We start from the raw sequence: 23,648 nt of genomic DNA, 5'->3' as shown, positions 1-23,648 counted from the left end.
CAGGAACCAGAAATTTTTGAAACTGCATGCTAGTGTGCCAGGTATTAGGTTGCTTGCTTTCCAATATACTGAAATAATTTGCAATACTCATACACTCAAAATTTTTTTGTGGGCAAAGAGGAATGTATAAAGCTAAGAATTTGACGCTTGTATGTTAACAGCCTAAAATACAGGAATCATTAGTGCAGATGCAGTTATTACAGAAGGAAGAAAAAGAGAAAAATATTCAGAAGAAGAATCACTAATAAATACACTTAAAATTATTATCCACACAATTCCCATTTTCTACCTGTTATCCTGGTGTTACGTTCACCCTCCCACTGCTCCTCTGGATTCTAAGATTGGCCTTTTCAATATGGTGGTACAGCATCTGGAGACCTTCACTGGGAGGAATGTGATGTTGATAATTGTTTTTCCTATTCTGGAAAACACTTGAGATAGTTTTTGTTTGCTAACACATTTTAATGCCTTGTACTTTATTAACTCAAGCTCCATGTTACATCCAAATTTAATATATGGGATGCTTTTTTTGTATATTGGATTCTTGTTTTCTTTGTTACCCCTGAAAGCTCTTCTTGTCCAGTTCCAGGTCTGCATTTCTTTGGCGGTTAGTGAATTGTTTATAGCTGTGGGGCGTGCAGTGCTAAGCCTGTGCCCCACCTCTTATCATCCCATGCCAGTAGGCCTTTGCATTCAGTGTCTCCCCTCTGCAATGCCTCTGCTGTCATACCAGTCCTGTGTTTCTTTCACTGTGTTAGCCATAAATATTTCATTCTACCTAGTACACTTTCTTGTTACTACTACCTATGTAAAGTTATGGTTGTGCCATACAGAGGTAACAGAAATAAAGCAATAAATAGCATAGCCACCAAGCCAGAAGAAAAACTGCAGCTACAGCTACAGTAAGTCAAACCAAATTTGCAGGCAGGTCAGGACAAGTTCAGAGCAGGCATGGAATCAGAATGGTTTGTCTTGGACAGTTGGACAGTCTAGTCCAACCCCTGCTGCTATAGGGTTCCACTGGATCAGGTTGCTCAAAGCCCCGTCCAACCTGGCCTTGAGCACTGCCTGGCATGGGGCATCCACAGCTGCCCTGGGCAACCTGTGCCAGTGCCTCACCACCCTCATCGTAAAAAAAAATTTCTTGCATCCAATCTAAATTGGCCCTCTTATTTTAAAACCATTGCCCCTTGTCCTGTGACTACAGGCCTTGGTCAAAAATCTTTCTCCATCTTTCTTATAAGCCCCCTTGTAAGAACCAAAAGACCACAATAAGGTCCCCCTGGAGCCTTCTCTTCTCCCGCCTGAACAACCTCAGCTTTTTCCACCCTTCTTCACAGCAGAGCTGTTCCAGCCCTCTGGTCATTTTTGTGGCCCTCCTCTGGACCTGCTCCAGTAGGTCCATGTCCTTCTTACGCTGGGACACCAGAGCTGAAGGCAGTACTCCTAGTGGGGTCACACCAGAGCGGAGTAGAAGGGGAGAATCCCCTCCCTCAACCTGCTGGCCATGCTGCTTTTGCTGCAGCAGCCCAGGGTACAATGGGCTTTCTGGGCTGCAAGCGCACATTGCTGGGTCATATCTAATTTTTCATCCACCAATATCCCCATGGCAAGCCTTAGTCCTAAGGCCTTTCCAGTTCAAAACAAGGCTGGTGGCTATGCAGTTCTTAAACAAGAATTGAGATGGTTTTTAATTTAAGAAGCTGTATTTCAGAAAAGGACGTGTAACCTGAATTAGCTTGGGCTCATGTTTCAGATGTACATTTATACAGTAATTGAAAATGCCATTTATTTGGTTTTTTAGTATGCAATACCTTGATACTTTTGTATCTTGATAAATGTAAGGGGAGAAAAGAAATTCTTTCTTTGCTGTCGCTCCAAATGCCCAAGCTTCAGAGTGCTGCAATGATAACTGTACATGACAGTAAATTTTAAATATCAAAAAACGTGTGTGTAAGTACTTGTTGTCATAGATGCATTCTGAAAGACTAAAATCTGCTTTTGTTTGTGGAGGCTGCTTATCTTGTGCTAAAGAAGGGTAGGATCAAAAGGAAGGATAACAGAAATACCTGCCAAAAGAAGTTACTGAACCTGGGTTTATCAACAGATTTATTGGTCATTAATCTCATAGCTTTTGCCCTTGTATCCTTGATGCCTTCTGACCACTCTGCATTAGCATGAAAAATACAGTCAGAAATTGAACCTCTGCCCATCTGTCTTGTTCTGCAATCCTCCTTCCCTTGTTCATGTTCTAAAGAGTTCATTTATATTTGCAATTTCACCTTCCACAGAGTGATTTTATTCCAGGATCCACTCCTATGAGGTTTATGCCCTCTGCTGTCCACTAAAATTGCATTCTCTCAACTCCTGTATTACTACTTCCTAGCAAAGGTCAAGGTTACTGTTCAATTCTCCTTTATCCATAATGTGTTGCCATAGCACTGTGCATATCTGCCATTTCAGTAATTGGCTGCTTTGACACATTTGTTACTTTAAAATGAAATGCTTGATACTTATTTAAATAATTTCTCATGTTTCTGAAGCTTTAGATACCCATGCATTTTCTCAAAGAATAATTTTTGTTTCATCTCGAAGTTATTTTTACAATATATATTGCTCTGCTAAGTATATCTTACCTCATATTTCAGATACTGTGTATGATCCCTTAAGAAACCAGTTTCTGGATCAATTGTGTAAAACGGTGCTACTTACCTGTCATTAAAGGTGTTTGTCTTCATTCTGCATTTATCTTATGTTGGTGGAGTTTGGGAATGCCTAATAACATAAGATAATGTATCCTCGCTTGTACAAAGTTTTAACCTTTTCTGAGGTTTCTTCCACTGGTTGACTTCATTTTCACTTTTGTAATCTTTATGTGCTGGTCGGAGCACCTTACGGACTTCAGGATCTTGCGGAGGACTGTCACCCTCATTTCTTATGTAGTGCTCAACTTCTTATTCTCCTCATTTTTAGTTTTTATTTTTGTGTTCAGCTTTTGATACTTGTTGTTACTCAACCCCAGTGTACAAACACTGGTAGCTCAGATAGCACTGTTGTCAAGTTTGCTCATTCTAACGACCTGGTCTTGCACTTTTTCTCTTTTCCCTTTCTTACAGTTTTTGCAGCAATTTTAAACAAGCTTTCAAATTTAGGAATACATATTTTATATCGTTTGAAATCTGACTTGTCATGTGCATAAATTATTAATGTTTGTCCTCAATGGTTATAAAAATTACTCTGGTGAAATTAAGAATGGGAAATGGTATCTAGTATCGTCAAGATTGCAGAGCAGTAGTTTCTGAGTCTTCAAAGAATAGTTAGAGTATGGTAACTTGGATAGAATTTAATATTTTTATCATAATACTTTGTGTCACATTTTGTAGGTCTGCTCATACGCTTCAGCCTTCTACAGGGGATGAAATTTCTACGAATGTGTCTGTCCAGCTGTACAATGGAGAGACCCAACAGCTTATCATTAAGTTAGAAAATATTGGAACAGAACCACTGGAGAAACTAGAGGTCACAGCAAAAACAGTCAACACTAAGGGTGTGTATGCTGATTTATGTTTAGGAATTATATTGATCACTTTTTCTCCTATAAAAGGGGACTACTGTTATACTACTTTTAGGTCAGTTTAAATACCATAATCCCTGTTACGGAACTGGAATCATTCAGTTGGATTTTATTGTAGGAATATAGAAATGAAAGAGGATGTAAGAAAATGTAGAAAGAAAATGAAAGAAATTGTAGAACCATCTGTGTGTCAAAGGGTCACCTGCTTTTTGGAAATCTAGATTTCATTTTAATGTTACTTGGGGAAAAAAAATCCTGAGGCAATGACTAGTAAAAAGCAAGAATCTTGAGTCTAAATTATTTTCTCCTTATGTCTAAATATACTGATTAGTTAAATTACCATTAGCGGTGATGTTGTCCTACTTGAGGGGGTGGAAGTAAATAAGCCTACTTCTATGTCACTCAGTGAGCAATCAGAAAAAAACAGGATAAAAGACTTTAAAAATCAAGGCAATAAATAAGCTATGGGGAGTTAAAAGAATAATTGAAGGTATGGAGGAGATACAGTACATCTCTTTCTTCCACTTAGTTCTCCTAAAATACTCTGTACATGTTAGTAATAAAGTAGTCTGATAGGTGAAGATTGCTTTTGTTTTGTGATGTGTTTTACAGTTTTTGTTTTGTCCTCTGAGGCATCGTTACAAAAATGATATTAACAGAATATTAACAGAACTGCAGATGACAAGGAAGATAATCCTTACTTATGATAGAAATACCTTATTTTATTCTGTCAGTGCCAGAATATAAAACAGTGTGATACCTCGTGATTTTTGTACATTTCAGTATTTATGCTTGTGATTTTTTTGTTTTGAGTATCCTCTTCTCTACAACCTAAGAGGAGTTGCCAATCATCTAAGAATAGATTTTCTGTCTGAGACTTGTTACCAAAATAATTTTAGAAGCAGAAACATATGATGACTTACTGTTCTTATTTCAGTAATTCCAGCGTGCTTCTACTGTGCTAGGTCCTGCACGTATGGAACGGAGAGACCAAATACAACATACACATTAAATGGTGGAGTTAATGTATGGAATGTATTAAAGGGTGGAATATATGGGACTTTGAATCAGATGCTAATCAGACTCTAGAGTACATAACATTATGCAGTTAATTGATTCAGAATTTTGAAAGATAGTCTTGTCAGCTTGAAAGCCATTATCTCTCAGTTAAAACTTTTGTTAAAAACAATGGGGAAAAAGAAGAGTTGATACACTCAGCTATGAGTTCAGTAAAACTTTAATTTTACTTCATCCTTCGTTTTCTTTCTGTATAGAAAATGTTTACAATGAAGCCTCTCTTGTATTTAGATCTTACATGTTATTAAGCATGATAATAATTGTCTTTATCAGAAAAGGGAAAATTTCTTTTGAGTAAATTACAGATATGCATACTCAAAAAATGCAAGACTTAAATTGCCATTTTGGAAAACCAGAAATGAGAGTGAGTTTTGAGAACCATCAAATGATATTTGTTCTGAGAGTGTGAGAACCATGCCATCAGAATCATAGAATTGGAGAAATCTACGTGGGCAGGGACTGCTGGAAATTATCTTAAATATTAAAGCAAAACTTTGGATTCAGCTTGACAGGACCCTGGATAACATAATCTTCAGTTTCTTGCATTGTATCACAGAGGTGAAATGCCCCTGTATTTGGAAATCTATGCTCAAGATGAACCATGTTATTGGAGGACAATAAGTATGACTTGTTACACCACGTAAAAAGTGTATGTGATGTAAAACACTGAAAAACACAGTCCATGGCAAAAGAACTGATTGTCCACATTAAGCATGTAATTATGTTATTTCAGATGTGATTGTGTGTAGGTCTTGCAAAGGATGGACCTTTGCCTTTTTTAATGGACTCTATTCCATTTTAATTATTACCATAAAGTTACACAAATGCATAAGGATGGACTCATGGTACAGTGTGACATTTGACGTGGGATTCTGGCGGTCAACAGGGAACTAAAGATTTATGATGTCAGTAGCTCGTTTTGATCAGTAAATACTACATGCATGGAAATAATGTGGATATGGCATCAAAACATCTGTAATACCAACACAAACTCTTAACTTGATGTTATATAGCAAGTTGAGAGCATATGCAGATGCTTATGAACTATCTGTAGTACGTTAAGAAGTTATCTTTTGGATATTCTTTACTACTCCCCAGATGAAAGGGGCCTGTGATTTAAACTTCTCAAGGTCTCCTTCAAAGCTGTTGGGCATCTTCGTCTGCCATGACCACAGCTTGCCTGTCAACTGTTGAGAGCCCAGGAGAAGTTGTCCATTTCAGCCAAATATGAAGAGCTTTCAATCATTCTTTTGTTTCACCTGATTTGCTTTGGTTCTTGTAGTTTTGGCAGTTGCTCGTAAATCTTTTGCAGCTCCTGCATGCCTGCCTGTCTGACTTCCATTTCCTTACCTTCTCTTTCTGGGGCCACAACTTTTAGCACAAAGGTGAATGCGGTAAATGGCAAACATTCTCACTTTTTAAACTGAAATGACTGGGTGGGATTACCTGTTGCAGTGCAGTGACCTGACCTCCCTCCTTTGTTGTGTTAGCTATAGCCAGTCACTTTTCTTGAGGAAGCCCACTTCTCTGGCAGTGTTTTCAGTGGTATCTGGTTGATGAGAGCCTCTGGAGATCAGGCTTGCAAACTTGCCTTCCCTTGCTTCCTCTTTTCTGTTTCTTTCAGGTGCAGCTCTTTAGCTTTTTCACTCTGGCCTTCAGATAAATGAGCAGAAATTGCAGCTCACCCTGTGCAGTTCGTAAAGGACATCACGGGGTTTTTGAGTCCTTTAGCAGCCATGCATTATGGAACAGATCCTTAGGCAAATCAGTAAAAGGGACTTGTCATGCTGCCACAATAAACATGTCTGTCATGTCTTTTAATGTCGCATTGCACCGCTGTCTACCAGGCGGTGGTATCTGTAGGTTGGACATCACACATATACTGTCAAGGTCAGCTCTGTGTCACCTTGTACTATCCCTCACCAGGTCAGATGGTCTGATACTTTTTTTAGAATGATAACATTTGCAAAGGGGGTTGCCTTTCCGTCCTTTTTTTCTAGTCAGCTCTTGTCAGAAGCTTGTTATATCTCAGTTAGGGGGTACACTCTAGTGACAGGATAAGAGGAAATAGCCTCAAGTTGCATCAGGGAGGTTTAGATTGGATAGTATGAACAATTTCTTCAACAAAAGGGTTGTTGAGCGTTGGAACAGGTTGCCCAGGGAAGCGGTTGAGCGACCGTTGCTGGAGGTACTTAAAAGACTTGTAGATGTTGTGCTTAGGGACATGGTTTAGTGGTAACCTTGGCAGTGCTGATTAACAGTTGGTGTTGATGATCTTGAAGGTCTTTTCCAACCTAAACAATTCTATAATGCTATGATAACCCAACTATTTGATCCACTCAGGGGCAAATGTAACACCACTGTTTTCAAAGTTGAGGCACTGAGAGGAGTGTGCCAGGCATTTTTACCAGCCTCGCAGATGGTTAGGCTATAGTAGTGAGCATCAGCTGCATACACTGAATGAACCTGGATGGTGAAACAAAACCTCGCTGGTCTTTCTTAAAGAATACCTCTGGAATTTAAACAGAGAGAAATAAATTCACCTGTCTAGCTGTATTCTTTCTACGATCTTTGAATACATCTGCGTATGGTTTCAGTTGTTCAGCTGTGCCAGACCACAAATGAATCTACTTTGAGGTCCAGGTAACCCATTTTAAGAACGGTGAATATCCTGGAATAGATCCATGTACCTCTTTTGCCAAACAAAACTGTAAAATGTTTCAAATTGGAGCTGGGTTATGTTGCATAGAGAGTTGTGAATGCAGGTAGGCTTTTCTCCAGTTAGCCCAAATGTCCTTGTGAAGGTAGGACACAGAGTGCTGGTAATCCAGCCCCAGTTTAGCTGCTGTGGTTTTACTGTCCAGGTTTCTCAGCTCAAGTCTCTTCCCCTCTGCCCACACTGGCTGACAGAGATCATGATTTTGTATGATTCTTACTAACACTTTTTTTCAGCTCATAGGATAAATACCAAATCATTCATGATTGTAGAGCATTTTCTTTTGTCCTTTTAGGTATACTTGCTAATTGCCCAGAGGAAACTCTGCTAGATACATTTGCTTTGTAAAGAATGTAACAAGTCCTGCAAGTTCATTTCTGTCTACCAGGTCTGAGTTAAGAATGTTCTGGATTGTCTCCTCAATTTGAAAGAGGCTGGTTTTCCCCAATCTCAAAATTAATAATAGGTACACTGCCTAAAAGCTGATGAAGTATTAGTACTTTGAATCCTGTATTTCTGTTGTGCACACCCCACAGTTCCTCATTTACAAAAAGGTGCTGGATACTTTGCAGTGCTAAATACGTAACTTTAATTTTTACTAGAATTTCTTGCAGTTGGAGAAGTTAAGATGTATGACTGCCAATGCCTGTGTGTTTGGAACCAATAGTTTTTTGGAGGCCCTGTGTGTTCTGCTAGGAATGTATACTTCAGCAGGGGAGGCATCAAGAATCAGACATGCAGATTACCATAGAAGTCTGAGGAACTTTGATACCTCGAAGCACATCAGATTTCTGTCACCAGGTGTCTGATCATACTTGCATTTAGTGTACCTTTGTGCATGTTGAACTCAGAGATGTGGGGTACCCTGGTCTTACCCTTCTGTGCTAGTTGGAAACTGCTGGTGTGTTTGTATTTTGTATCAGCAGCTCAGTTTGAGAAGCAGCAATTGGTTGGGTTGTGTTCCACCCAGACTTTACCTTTCAGCTGTAGTCTGTTACATTTTTCTTTCTATTTTGTTTCTTTTTGTCCTTACCTTTAAACTTTCCTCCAAGTGTTTTCCAAGTGTTCCAGTTCAATTGTAGTGTTGCGAGCCATCTTGCTCAACCTCCAGGCATCATCTGTATCATCTTTTTATCCTTCTGTGCTGTCCCGGTTTCTGCTGGGATAGAGTTAATTTTTTCTTGGTGGCTAGTGGTGCGCTGTGTTGGATTTGGGGTGGGAACAGGCTGCTTGGGGACTTTCTGGTTTCTTAGGCCTTGCTGGTGGGAGGGCTGGAGGAGTACAGGGAGTTGGGAGGGGACTCAGCCAGGACAGCTGACCCAAACTAGCAAAAGGGGTGTTCCATAGCATGGGACTTCACACTCTGTATATAAACTGGGGGTGGGGGCATTGGCCAGGGCTGGGGGTCATTGCTCAGGGACTGGCTGGGCACTGGTCTGTGGGTGGTGAGCCGTAGTATTGTGCATGCTTGTTTCTTTTCTCCCTTCCCTTTGGATTGCATTCCTCTGCCCTTCTCCCTTCTTTTCTTTATGACTGCTATTGTTGTTGTTATTGTTCTTTTGGTTTTATTTTATCTCAATTGTTAAACTGTTCTTATCTTAAACCTTGAGTTTTACATTCCTTTGTGATTCTCCTCACTGGGTGAGGGGGGAGTGAGTGAGTGGCTGTGTGGCATTTAATTACTGGCTGGGGATAAACCCCGAGATGGGGGGGGTTTGTTGTGTGGTTTTTCTTTTTTTTAATCTGTGTTTGTGATCTTAGAACGCTGTTCCACATATATACAATTTCTTTGATGCTTTGAGTTTTGCAATTTTGAGGATATTTGCAGATCTTAATGCTGTAGTTAATTCAGTTCCATCCTGTCCCATTCTCCCATGGACAGACAAAGACATGAGAATTCAAGCAGTGTCCTACTAGGGCTGATTATCCACCTAGCTCTGTAGGCACAGGACATCAGGAATTGTTGCTTGGGGAGAGCAACTATTGCGGTGTTTGTGCTTGCTCAGCATCTGTAGTTTCTGTACATAACTATTGCTTTTGAAGTAGCCCTTTGTGGACTTGCCCATGAATTTTGCCTTTTCTGTTTTGAAGCTGCTGGTGCTGCTTGCCTCTTCAGTCTCCTGTAGCCACAGATTATAGTTCACTACTGCATGGGTAGAGAAGTGCTGTTTCTCTTTTAATCTGATCTCCTACTAGTTTTATCAAGTGTTTCTAGTTCTCATACCAGGGAATTTAGTGAGCAGCAGTTCTGCATTCACTTTATGTGATATTTTTCTAATTTTTGTAAATTTCTGCAGTCATCTTCCCCTGCTCGTCCTTTCAAATTGAAGGGTCTGTGCTCACATGGCAGCTGCTTTGCCCCTTCATCAATTTAGTTACCCTTCTTTGGACTGTCTCTGGCTCTAGTATGTTCTCCTTGCAGTACAGAGATGAAATCTGCAAACAGCATTTAGGATGTGAGCCCACCAGGATTTTGTACAGTGGCAAAATTCTCCCCCTTTGTCTTGCTCTCAGCATTCTTTGTAATGACATCCTGGTTTTTTGTTTTGGTATGGTTTGTGGGGTTTTTTTGTTGGTTTGGTTTGGGGTTTTTTTCCTGTTACTGCTCAATACTCTGATTCTGTAGGGATTCCATGAATCAATGGTGATTCTAGGATTTCTTTGTGGAGTTCTAATTGCCAGTTCTAGGTTCAATGTACCGCGCATAGCTCATCCCTCCCCCTGCCCCAGTTGTATTATTTTACCTTTATTTATATTGAAGTCCTTTTTTTTGCCTACTCAGTTGATTTCATGAGGTCCTTTTTAGTTTCTTGCCTTTGACAGTACTACTTCCCTATATGATTTTGAAATCTAGTTAAGATAAACTTTGGAAATAAATCTGGTCAAGTGGTGGATGTAATTTGCAGAACAATTTAATGCTGATAGTCTTAAAAAATGTTACTGAAAGAAATGTCTTTGTCTACACTATTGTTCTTAAGAAGAGAAAAAAAAGAAACTAAAATCTTGGTAGCCCATAAATCTACATGTTTGCAATCTATGCAATTGAGATATTAATGTTCAAATATACCAAATACTAAATACACATTGCTAGTTTAATTTGAATTTGTTCCTATTAAGTAATTCTTAAATTCGTCATTTTATGGTTTTGTTTCTTCACTTATCTTGAGAAAATAATTTTGGAAAAGTGGTAGCAGTCCTAATACATGTTGTTCTATACAATAGCTTGAATTTGTGATGGTGGGAAGGCACAAACAGATTATGGCTTCTCATAATCGTTTTAATAGCCATGTAAAGTTAAATACCCAATCAAAGAGCGAAATTATTTCAGTAAAGAATTTTATAGATGCGCTTACATTAAAATAAACCATGGCAAAAAGACAGATTTACCTGGGAGCCTAAGACTGAAAAGAATTGAGGAACTGATGTTCTTGTGATCTCAAAAGACTTGCTTTTCTATCAGGTTTCTCTGTGCAAAATGCCAGTGGGGATTGATTTTTTGGCAGACCCTAAAATCAAGTTGGGTTAAGGTAACCCAAAGTTACATTGTGGGTAAACTACTGTATATTTGTTATGACTGTAGTAATTTAGTATCCAGTAAATTGATAAAACAAGTTACTCATTTGAACTCTTGACTAATAGTCAGTTATAACTTCGGTTGTTTGCAAAACACAAATTTTTGGACTTTCTGAAGTATAAACTGAAACTGCAACTGAACACAGGCATGCGCCAGATAAAACTCTTTCCCACTGGACTGAAAGCTTTGAAGCCCCTTGCCATAGTATAATTCACTGTAATAATGATTACTGAACAAGGTGAAGAAAACATTATTAAACTATAAGCCACCGTCAGATAAATATAAACTAGGTTGTTCTCTACAGCTTAACTTTTAGCTCAAACGTTTAGACCTTGTCTTGTAATTACAGGTGTTAAATTAGAGAGTATCTGCAAAGGCTGTTCTCACTTGGGAAGTCTTTTCACTCATCTTCAAATTATATTTATTTAATGAAAATACATTTTGGAAACAATTTGTTCGTTAAACTGAAGACCACTCAAGTGCTTGGGATATGTCATTCTTCTTTGCTTACACTAAAGAAAAACATCGCTTTAGCATGTTATGGTCTTCCTTACCAGGAAAAGGGGATAGAGATTGCTGTACTTAAGCTACCTTTTTTTTCTTGAAAATAGAAGAAAATCAGAACAGTGATACAGTTACAGCTAAACAATTATATGAGGTGGAGGTGACTTTAAGGAAACAATTGTTAGGATTTTTTTTATTTTCACCTCATCTTTGCTCATATAAAGAAGTCTATAATATTGATTTGATGTGGAAAGAGACAACACTTGATGGTCTGTGAGAAAAAAATATATCTCAGGCAAAGCAGTTACTGTTTAGCTAGAAGTTGATGGAAAAATACTCACTTTTTTTTTTACCTTCCCTAGATGCAGTTGTTTCTATGCAAATCAAGTTTGGACCGGAATTCTAAGTACTACTTTTCTTGAAAGATCCTTATTCTAGATGGCAGTTGTTGAGGCAGTCTTCCCACCCTGTTTTCTCACACGTGGATCTTAGATGATGGTTTTGGAAAGGCTCTGAAATACAGTAGCCTGGTATGAAGTAGAGGTGAACTGTGTGACTTTCAGTGGTCCCTGTGTTAAACAAAGCACGGGGTCTTTAAAACACAAAGGTATTTAAATGAGCCTTTAGAAGACTTATTCAGCGTACTTTGGAGATAGTATGCATTGCTACAGTAAATTAATATATTTTTAGGATTCTTCCAGTCAAACAGTCATATTTACTTATGTATTAATAGTCTTTTCTGCAGTGTTTAGCATTGTGTAGTCTAGCAAATATTAATGAATTTATGGACGTAGTGGGTTAACCCCAGCCAGAACCGAAGCCCCCATCCAGTTGCTTGCTCACTCTCCCCATCCTCTTGCCCCAGTGGGGTGGGTAAGAGAATCAGAAAGGCAAAAGTAAGAAAACTCAGGTAGAGATAAAGATTGTTTAATAAGCAAAGGATAGAGGAATTAAAAATCAGAACAACGTTAGATTTTAAGGTATGGAATATCCTTTTGGTTGATCTGGCTCAGCTGGCCTGGTTGTGTTGCTTTCCTGCTTCTTGCCCACTGCTGGCCCACTCGCTGGCAAGGCGGAGTGGGAAAAGAGAAAGCCTTGCTGCTGTGCAGGTACTGGGCACGACGGCCAAAAAGGTGGTGCATTAACCAGCACTGTTCTAGTCACAAATGCAAAACAGCAGCATACAGGCTGCTTGAAGAAATTTCATGAACTCCACCTCAGCCAGACCCTGTACAATGGATTTCCTCCCCCTGCTCCCCAGGATTATCCATGAAGTGCGTGAAAGAAGTAAAAGATGAGCAAATATTTTTTTGAGCCTATTTAGTACCTAAAGAAAGATTAATTCAGGAAGAAGTCACTGTATTATTGTACCATTCTAGCATGAAACAACCTTTTCTGTCATTCTAAAAAAATTTTTTCCTCTTGCATAAAGTTCATGGAATAGCACTTTTTGGATTGTTTTTGCTGAAGGTACTTAAATGTCCATCACTCTAGCTTTTGGCATACTACAGAACTTGAAATAACACATAACTAACTCACGCTGCTGAAGCGGACTTAACCCTCTGCTGCTCTTTATTTCAAGATGTATCTTTTGATGTTACCGGAGTACTAAGGAGACTGAGTAACTGGATAAAGTATCTCAATGTATTGATGAACAGTAAATTTTTTTTCCTCATATTTTTTCCTCATATTTTTCCTGGGTTTTTTTTTCCTCATATTATTTTCTGGCATGTTAAGCTTAGGAGAGAAGAGCTAATAATTACAGGTGCCCTGTCTCATATGGACCAATGATAAATAATGTATCAAACAAATATCTTTTAACACAAAGTAATCCTGTCTGGCAACATCATTAATGTTTGGGGTTTGTATACTTTATGCTTCTCAGTTTTCAAAAAGGACTTTATTTTATTAAAAAAAAAAAAAAAGAAAGACAATAGTATTCCTAGTCTTCTCCGTTGCTCAACAGCTAAATAAATAATGTTGTTACAGGTGCTTCAGAATTTTAACTGATTTATTCTGGTGTAATATTTGGATTAAATGTTTTTTGGCATTTCCTGAGCTGAAGTCTGTATGATTCAAAAACTCTATGAACTTCTAGGTCCCATTCAGGCGGTATTCAAAGTCTATGTATGTTATGCTGCCTATTGTGTAACATTTTTTTTCCTTGTCTTCACTTAATTTCATATTTTGAGCTTTGTGATGCTTCTAGGTGTATATCAGTAACCTCTCTGATATCTTTCTAAGGTTAAATTCGTTTGTACTGCCTTAATTATGAATAGTTTAGAATTTAAACAGAAAATGACGAATCAGTTAATATTCTCTACAACAGTTATAAACTTCCTTAACACAGAGGTTATGCTCATGAAATATTTGCTTATTTTAATGCAGAGAAGCTGTATGGAGACTTCTTGAGTTGGAAGCTAGAAGATACCCTTTCCCAGTTCCCACTGAAACCTGGGAAGATTGCAACGTTTACTGTAAACATTAAAGTGAAGCTGGACTTTTCATGCCAAGAAAACCTTCTGCAAGATCTCAGTGATGGTGAGTTCTTAATTTCTCCTTGCTTAGGAAGTTTGTAAGTACTTCTAAGAAACACTTACCCATTGTTTTGCCATTTGTTCTAAAATATAGTGTGTGATGTAGATGTGTATTTTCATATTTGTCTTGTAATGCAAAGGCAACTCTTCAGTGAGCTGTATGGATTGAAGACTGAATTTTTGTCACAACTCTGAGCATGATCATCTGACCATACTTTCCCATGGTGATTGCCCTGCTATCTTTTCAAATCCTTCTTGACAGAGAGTGTTTTTGATGTGTCTCTTTGTATCCTTATTTTATGAAGGTAAAGAAGAATAGTTTGCACCACCATTGAGTTGTGGGCTTCAAAGAGAGTGGGCTTCAATGAGAATGAGTGGGCTTTAAAAAGAAATAACAAGGTTGATTATTTAGTTATCAAAGTATCTGAAATTCTTAATCATGGCAGACAGCAGTTTTGCCAGAAGCGACCTACTGAAATGTAGGGCATAATCCCCCTACTATTTGTACGGTAGAGAAGGTTTCATGTGCTTAAACTCATTGCTTCTTTTGAATTAAAAAACTCAGAATGCTTGCTTGTATTAGAATTATCTGGAATTACAAGTACCACATACTTGTGATAAGGATTTCCTTTTTATAATAAACATACAGTCTCACTGGAGTGAATGCTGTACTCTGTGTTTTTTCAATTGCCTGATGTATTTGCACTGATTGAATTAACTTGACAAAACAAGCTATTCCTGTATTTAACAACAACAATAAAAAAAGTACCATTATTTTTTTGACTGTTTCCCAGGATCCAGTTGCAGGTATGAGTTGTCAGTATAGTTAATCTTTACAAAAAAAAAAAAAAATAATTAAAAAAATAAGGTCACATGCATATGTTATTCAAGTTGAATAGGACTGATTTCTGTGAGTTATCTTGCAAATGCATTTAGACAAAAATCACTGGTGTAAAATACATAAATTATAAAAACATTGTAGGATTTAACTGTACAAACCCCATAGCATTGCTACTCTGAGGTTTACTTTAGAACTTTTTGAAAAAGCTGATAGTGGAGGAAGACTGTACCCTGATATTATTGTGAAAACACAGCTGCCAAGGAATTGAGGCTTTGAGAAATGCCCTTGATAGGAGATGTAATTCTGCATAGTACAAGTTTATGCTACAAATTCACAGAACTGGGGGGCAGGGGTGCAGATCCGATGCTAACTGTAGGATGATTTTACTGTTTCAGGAGCAGATGATACTGAATTACTTACAGATTCCTGAACTCCTGGTCCTTGTGTACCCTATGGATAGATGACCCCTCTCTTTTCCATGGAACTTCTAATGGCTTACTGCTTGCTTTTAAGAATTTTTCTTAGACCATAATTCAACTTATCTATTACATTGTATGGAAAGGGTATAGGAAAGTTGATTCAAAATTTAAATTGAACTTTATTATTGGAAACTTAGCTTTTGTATGTTGACAGTTTCATATTAATAGGAAAGAAATCAGAGTCATGGAAATGAGAAAGAACTCTATCAATGTTAAGTTGAAAAATAATTACCAAAGTCAGTATTTTAAAACCTAGACATTACTATCTTTAGTGTCAGTTCTGTTGATCTCATTTTTGTAACTTCTAAATATATATATGTATATATATCTCTCTCTCTATATATAAAAAAATTGTCTTCATTTGCCATGTCTCCAAAAAGCTTTAAAGACATTTTGAAGGTGCACTTGCCCAGCAGTTTTTCAGATGAAATAACATACAGATAAAATATTCTATGGAAGGAGAAGATGACATACATACTTCTCAGTATTGGCATCAAACAGCTGTGAGATTTGGATTTGGGCCTCTGTTTCTTCAGCAGTATCTAACTTTTATGGGACCACATACAAACAAAGTCTTTGCACATTTTTACCTTGTTATTTCTGTCTACAGCTTCTTTGAAAGGTTGTGTAACTGAAGCCTGGAAGCAATTCAAACTTTTCTCATTGAGATGATAAAGGAGTAGAATCTGTTATTGGTTCTTTAGAACTTTGGTATCTTTGGGTGCTCTGTACTGTGTGTACTTTGAAAGTGTTACTAGAGATGCTAAGTACACCGACATTTTTACTTGCTACTTTAATTTTGCTATATTGCTTTTAACTTTACAAATACTGTACTTTCTGAAGAGGCAGGTAAGATCCCGATGTAAAGAACAGTAAAGAGCTAGAAAAATCAATGGCAACTATGACATGACTTTTAAGCTTATGGTAGCTATGGTACCTTTTTCTTTTGAAGACCAGATTTACAATGATGATCAAAATAATTTTAAAAGTAATGCCCTTAGCAAGGCATCTGTTACTTTGATCTGTTTTCATTTGATGCTAAAATTGTTTCCTTCGATGCTGTTTGTAATCAGGACATAGTACAGAAAGGGTAAATTACTGGTGTTTCTGATGATACACTTATCCAATTGGAAAGTAAACTAAGTTATCAATCAAAATTGCTGATCTGATTCTTGTGTGTTGATGGTATACTGTCTCATAAAGAAAAATGTTAGGTGGTCTAGATTAAAGGAAGCAAAAACACATGAGTGGCTGTACAGGATCAGATCAATGACAGTCTAGTCCACTATCCTAGCTGTGATAGTGGCTAAGAGCAGATGCCTCTAGGAGAATATAGGGAAAATCACGAACCTACATGCTACTTCCATTCAGGCTTTTGGGCTCCAACTGTTGTTTGCTTAGGAACTTCCAGAGCCTGATAGGGTTTCAGGCATTGTTAGTCATTCTTGGTGGGTTTCTCTTTCATAAAATTCTTCATTCTCTCTGTCAGCACTGTACACCATGCTGTGGCAAGAAGAATCACAGCTACATTACTTTTAGCAGCTTTGCACTTACTGGTGTCCTCCTTATATTACCTGGTTCTTGTATTGCAAGGAACAGGTAACAGTTTATCTTCTAAACACCCTACTTTCAGTCATGATTTTACGACATTTCCTCATGTTATTGTCACAGTGGTCTCTTTCGCAGACCGAAGATTTCTGACTGGCTTAGTTGTCCCTGTTAGGGAAACAGTTCTACATCAATTAGCCTTCTCCCTTCTGAACTCTTTCAGTTCTGTATGTTTGAGTAGGCTGTATACACTATTTGACGGGCGATCTACATATTTGTGTAGTGACCTAATGATGCTCTTTGTTTTGTTTTATATTACTTTCCTTATAATAATACAGTAATGCACAGTTTGTCACTTACTTTCTTGACTGTTGCTGAACATAAAGTTGGTAGATTCATGAATCTGTGAACCACAGCTCCGGGATCTTGCTCCTGAACAGTCTGACACACTGAGGGCCTCTTATTTCACACATAAGTTTAGGATTTTTTTCCCCCATTTATTTATACAGAATTTCATTTGACATTTTATTGCCCAGTCATTAGATTTCATAAGGTCCTAGCTGTGATGCCAGGAACATGCCATCCTGTGTTGTATAAGCTTCCATGCTGGGAATTGCATTTATGCAAATACAGCCTAATTACGTGCCAGATAACATTGCAGATGAATGTGCCTCCCGTTAAAGCATGTCATTTAGGGTTCTTGTCACAATCTGGATTGCCTTGGGTTTATTTTCTTTGGAATTAATTACTTGGCAAGCACTTTGAGCAGCTGGGCAGGTGTTCCAGAGACATTTCATTAATTAGGATGAAGAAAAACTGGGCTTACATCTTGAAGGCAGTTGACTGGGATTTAGAGATTTAGATCTTTTAGGAGATCTGTTTGCTGCAAATGCTAATGAACTTTTAGATCTCCTGTCCCTTAGCTGGACGGTTCATGGTTCTTTCTATGTATGTTCTAGGTTCTCTGGTCAGGAAAGTCAGTATGTGTATTTAATTTGATGCTAAGACTGTTAAGAGTGTTTCCTCCTGGTGTCTCCTAGTCTGTCTACTTTGTACAGCCAGACTTAAGGAGGTTAAGCAGTAAGGTCTGTGTCACCTGTTAAAGTGACATAAAGAGGTCAATGGGATGCTCACACTATTAGCATAATGAACGCTCCTTCCCAGTCATACTTTAATTTCTGAGATCCAGTATTTCCCCGACACTAAATGGGAAAAGAACAATAGCTGCTCTTTCTGGATTGCATTATATATGGTAACTTGTTGGGGAAGTAGTCTCTTTAATAAAAGCTTGTGTTACATGGGGATAATGCTTTACAAAGCTTAATGAATTAATCTACAATGAGTACTTCATTACGTAAAATGGTAGTGTTCATTCATCCTGTGTATAGGGAACCTAAAGACAGGTGTGAGAATTTTTAAATTCATAAACTCATCAAAGGAACTAATTAATTACATGCTAAGAGAGAAGCAAATCTAAGCCTTAAGTCTCTGCTAAGGGAGAAGAGGTTGCAGAGAAATAACAGCATATTTCTAAAAGCAGTGATCTTGAATATTTTTTAGTATTGGTATGCAAGACCATTGTATGTTTCATACTCACTTTGTTGCTTTTCTACTTAAATGGCTAGATTTTATTTACTTTAAAATGTTCCTACACGTACATAGTGTATAGGCAATATATTTCTTTGTTAGAAAGATAGGTGGTTTTGTATTTAAATGTAATCTTGACAAGTCATCTGAAAATCTAAGTACCCTAGAGGACTCTTATTAGGGTAATGGTATTACTGATGATGATGATGATGATGGAAGTCCTCAGAGATATTTCAGTGTGATCATTTCAGTGTTACTGTGCTTGGTTGTCTTCATTACATTTAATCACTCAGAATATTTTTTTCGAAGTGACTTCATTTCTAAGAAGCTTTTTCTCTCTGCTGTTTGAAGATGTCAGTTTTCATTTTGGTTGCGCTGTTAATCTGAGCAAATGAGTTGTGGGTGGGTGTTTTGTTTTGTTTTTTTTTAACTACAAACACTTCTGTTTCTTCCATAAATTCATCACCCTGTACCTTTAAAAATACGCTTAATTTTATAAGAACTTTTCTTACAGAGTTCTTAAATTCCAGTTTTAGTGCTTACAGAAGATAAGGTGCCTTTTTCTTTTCCAGCTGCCTTTTAATCTAGATAAATAGTCTTGTCTCATAATTTGACTGATACAGGGTTTTTTTTAACAGTACCTAAGTGCTGTAGGACCTTAGCCTGTATCAGTTGTACCAACCACTACACAAATATGTAATAACAGGTATTTCAGGCCCCAAATCTTTACAATGTAAATAGCCAAGACAGACATGAGGCAAATAGCAGTACGTTTATTGTTGGCACACATGGGCTAACTGACCTGCCATCCTGTTATTCTCTTTCCTTGCTGAAGCACTTTATTTTCTCACTAATGTAGCGTGCTTAGATAATCTCTGGTCTTTGATTATGAATTTCTTTACCTTTCATTTGCTCCCTTTCCTTGTATTCACATTATTTTAAATCTAACTTCGAATTCTAGTTTAGTTAGTTCACCAGCCTCAGGAAGGAATCGTTATGTATACTGCATTTGATACTGTTAATTACTATTACCATCCTCTTCAGATTCAATGGAGTCTCAGAGATGTGCTTAGTCTGCTATTTGTTGTCTCTGCCCTGCTCCTGGGAGCCAGAGAGTTAATGCGTTCCTGGTAGCTCTGTCTGGAGTGCTGTGATCTGTGGTCTCCTGTGTGATGGATACTCCTAAGCATGTTTTTGAGAGAGAGAAGGAACTGCACCTTAATGCCCACCATACTGTGAAGGGTGAAGTGGATTATATTGCCTGAAACTCTCTACTCTTCTGTTATTCCCCTCTTTGTTGCTGCAGACAGCATGTTTCTAGAATTCCGACAACTTTCAGAAGAATACAAGATGGTTCTAGTTTTCTAGGGGAAAAAAATAAAAAGGCATATTCTGAATTAGCAAACATACTCTCCGGTCCTGAGTTTCTTAAAATCTTTTTTTTTCTACATGCTGAAAGTACTTTAAAAATGTTGAACTGTTCGTAGGAGAGGTTGCCTACCAAGAGGCTTTTTGTTTTGAAATATCTATCAGGTAATGGACTGACAAAAACCAAATGGGTTGAGGGGGTATTTAGTGTTCATGTTTTATGCTCGTGTACTTTACAAAAACTCTGACATAGCTCTTATTTTTTCATGCTTGTAAAGCACTCATGTAAGAAAGAAATTACTATAATGCTTATATATATATATATATGTATAATATAAGGTGGTTAACCTCGACTAAAGGCCAAACGCCCAGCCCCACCCCCCCAAGCCGGCTGACTCCCTCCCCTCTCCTCAGCAGGCCGGGGGAAGAAAACGGGGAGAAAGCTCATGGGCTGAGGTGAAGACAGGGAGGTCACTTACCAGTTACTGTCGTGGGAAAAACAGGCCTGACTTGGGGAAAGTCAATGTAATTTACTGCCAAATAAATTAGAATTAGATGGTGAGAAACTAAGTAAGACATTAAAACACCTGCCCACCCCTTCCCCGCTCCCCAGGTGTCCCCCGGGCTCCCGTCCCCTGTCCCCCGGGCCGGGGCTGGGGCGGGTCTGGGCCGTGTGCCGGCCCGTGTGAGCCCCTCAGCCCCGCTCCTGCCTCCTGCCCCGTCTCCCTGCTCCAGCGCGGGCCCTGCCCCGGGCTGCAGCCCTTCAGGGACCCCCTGCTCCCGCCGGGGCTCTCCAGGGCCGCAGCTCCTGCAGGAAAGAGCCCCCAGCTGCGGCCTGGGGCCCTCCCCGGGCTGCAGGCTGGGGCTCTGCCCCGGCGGGGGCTCGCCAGGGCTGCAGGGGAGCCCTGCTCCGGGCCTGCGGCACCTCCTGCCCTCCTCCTGCTGCGGCCTGGGGCTGCCTCTGCTGCTGCTCCCCCCTCGGCTGCCTCCTCCTCTGCCTGGGCCGCCTGTGGCCCTTGCGGAAACCTGTTGCCCCCCTCCCCGGCACCCCCGGCTTGTGCAGAGGCCACCCCCAGCCCCACCGCCAGCACCTGGGCACAAACAGCCCTGTATATAATATTAAGTGCATTTCATGTGTTTTTAAAAAACGGCAATAAGCAGGTTTGTACTGTCACTGGGTTGGAATTATTTCTTCTTCAGAGAAGCTGCAGCTTTAACCTATAACCTTAGCTGCTTTTGCATCTCATGACATTGTATGGCCAGTTACCTGTAGATGCAGTGGAATGCAAAAAATTTTTGTGGTATCCTGGATTTCCTTGCAACAGAGTTTGAGACCACTGTAGTTGTGATGTGCCAGTTGAAAGGTGTCTATGTTTCTGTCACCTGAATCAGACCAGGAATCGCTGTACCCCATGGCATTACAAGGGGTAACAATGGGTTAGAGCGGGACAGAAGCTATCCTGTGCCAGCTTCAGTGCTTAGTCACCAGGTCGTACAGGTTTAACTCCCTTAGTAAACTTTCCCTCATTCAAATACGAAATGGTGTGGGATTGTTCTGCGAAGTGTCTAGTGAACTTAAATTGACAATTTACTTACCCTTTGAAAGCAGAGTGGAAATGCCAGTAAGAGATTTTGCCTTTGTTGTGACAGCAGTGACTGTGATGTTGGAAAGGCAAGCTGTGGTTTTGCAGTTACCATGGAAAAAGTGTTGGTCATGTGTTGTTACCATGGAAATATTCAGTGTGGGTTCTAGAAATTAGGAAGATTTCTGGACAGAGTAGAAAGACAATTGTTCTTTTTATAGTAAAAGGCTGCACAAGATATTTGACAGTATGGATTGATGAAAGAAAGCTGTGGAGGACCTAGCATCTTCATATCTCTAAACTTCATGTGAGAAAATAAAATTTAGGAAGTCTCAAAACCCAGAAATATAAAGTAATTTAAAACTTCTGGTGAACTACTTCATTGATGCTTTAAACTTTCCAATTACCTGTTTTCTCCTGCCATCATTAAGTTCTGCAGCCTACCAGGGCTTGTAACAGCTTATGTTTTTCCATTCTGTGGTCACTGTTTAATGTGTTGCAGAGGAGCCAGACAGTGTCTAATAATCTTTGCTACCCAGTCAAAAGAACAGAAAAAGGTAAATAATTAAAAATCACTAGCAAGAGGACATCGGGTTTTTTGGAGGCCTCTGGCAGAGAAGTTCTCTTGCACAGTATAATGTAGAGATTAAAAAAAAAATCCTTCTTCACCAGAGAAAAAATTTAAACTAACCTTTTTCTCCTGTCTCTCCTCCCCCCCCCAATAGAATGGGTTTTTAAAAGGTAAATTGACAGGCATTAGTTGTATGCCTGTGATGTTGCTTTAAGTAATATCTATTCCTTTCTCAAAGAAATGAAAACTTGTGTCATATACAAAATGGAAAATCTGAATAATACCATGCAGTTTTTCACGCTTGGTTCTTGTTATGTTTGGTACATGAAATTGCAAAGAAAATCACTGTCAGCTTTTTTCTAAATACAGGACTGGTGAAAATCATTCATCAATTTGGAAAGAATATCTTTCCTTAGGTTATTGTCATTAAAAAAAGATTTCAAAGCCTGTGATCAAATACAGGTATGATAAGTTTTGCTGGTGAGCTCTTAAGCTTTTTAGTGTATTACTTCCTCAAATCTTAGGCTAATAATAATGTTTGCTTTAATATCAGTTGGTTTCTAAGGGATGTTGAGAGCTGGTCTAGGGGTGGATTGATACCTTGATATTTCTTGTGCAAGTTAGAAATAAAATTCCTATTAGCCCATACTAAATTCATAGAACCCTAGAATGGGTTGGAAGGGCCCTTAAAGATCATCTAGTTCCAACCCCCTGCCACCAGACCAGGTTGCTCAAAGCCCCGTCCAGCCTGGCCTTGGACACTGCCAGGGATGGGGCATCCACAGCTGCTCTGGGAAACCTGTGCCAGTGTCTCACCACACTCCTAGTGAAGATTTCCTTCCTAGTATCTAATCTAAAACTACCCTCTTTCAGTTCAAAACTATTACCCCTTGTCCTGTCACTACAGACTCTGGCAAAGAGTCTCTCTCCATTTTCTTTTAAGCTTCCTTTACATATTGGAAAGCTGCAGTCAGTCTCCCCAGAGCCTTCTCTTCTCCAGGCTGAACAACCCCAACTCTCTCAGCCTGTCTTCATAGGAGAGGTGCTCCAGCCCTCTGATCATCTTCATGCTCCTCCTCTGGACTTGCTCCAACAGGTCCATGTCCTCCTTATGTTGGGTGCCCCAGAGCTGGATGCAGTACTCCTGGTGGGGTCTCACCAGAGTGGAGTGGCGGGTGGTGGGTGAATGACCTGCTGGCCACACTTCTTTTGATGCAGCTGAGGATACACCTAGCTTTCTGGGCTGCGAGTGCACATTGCCAGGTCGTGTTGAGCTTCTCGTCAACCAACACGCTGAAGTCTTTCTCCTCAATGCTGCTCTCAATCCATTGTCCACACAGCCTGTATTTGTGCTCGGAAGTGCCCTGACCCACGTGCAGGACCTTGAACTTGGCCCTGTTGACCTTCATGAGTTTTAGTCCATCCCACCTCTCGAGCCTGTTAAGGGTCCTCTGGATGGCATCCCTTCCCTCTAGCGTGTTGACTGCACCACACAGCTTGATATCATTGGCAAACTTGCTGAGGGGTATACTCAACGCCTACTATTCTGTGCTTTAATTTCCCTTCCTTTTCCCTTGGTCTTCCCGGGCTAGATTACTACATGATGATTTAATGTAGTTATATTACAAGAGAAAAGGCTTAATTTTAGTTGAACTTTCAGAAAATTTAGTCAAATATTCATAAAAATGA

At 39.2% G+C, this 23,648-nt stretch overlaps 1 protein-coding gene across 5 annotated transcripts in view; it reads left to right on the top strand.

Annotated features, from left to right (window-relative positions):
* TRAPPC9 (trafficking protein particle complex 9) overlaps positions 1 to 23,648 on the top strand; it is a 508,539-nt gene that overhangs the window by 80,375 nt on the left and 404,516 nt on the right. For all 5 annotated transcript variants that reach the window (XM_037379008.1, XM_037379006.1, XM_037379007.1 and 2 more), the window contains 2 exons: positions 3,384 to 3,547; positions 13,834 to 13,986. In XM_037379008.1, the coding sequence (XP_037234905.1) occupies positions 3,384 to 3,547; positions 13,834 to 13,986 (317 nt within the window). The remainder of the gene's footprint in view (positions 1 to 3,383; positions 3,548 to 13,833; positions 13,987 to 23,648) is intronic.

The sequence above is a fragment of the Falco rusticolus genome, chromosome 3 (genome assembly GCF_015220075.1).
Source record: "Falco rusticolus isolate bFalRus1 chromosome 3, bFalRus1.pri, whole genome shotgun sequence".
Classification (NCBI taxonomy): Eukaryota; Metazoa; Chordata; class Aves; order Falconiformes; family Falconidae; genus Falco; species Falco rusticolus.
The sequence above is the reverse complement of the archived record's forward strand: the minus strand, read 5'-3'. Positions and strand labels throughout refer to the sequence as shown.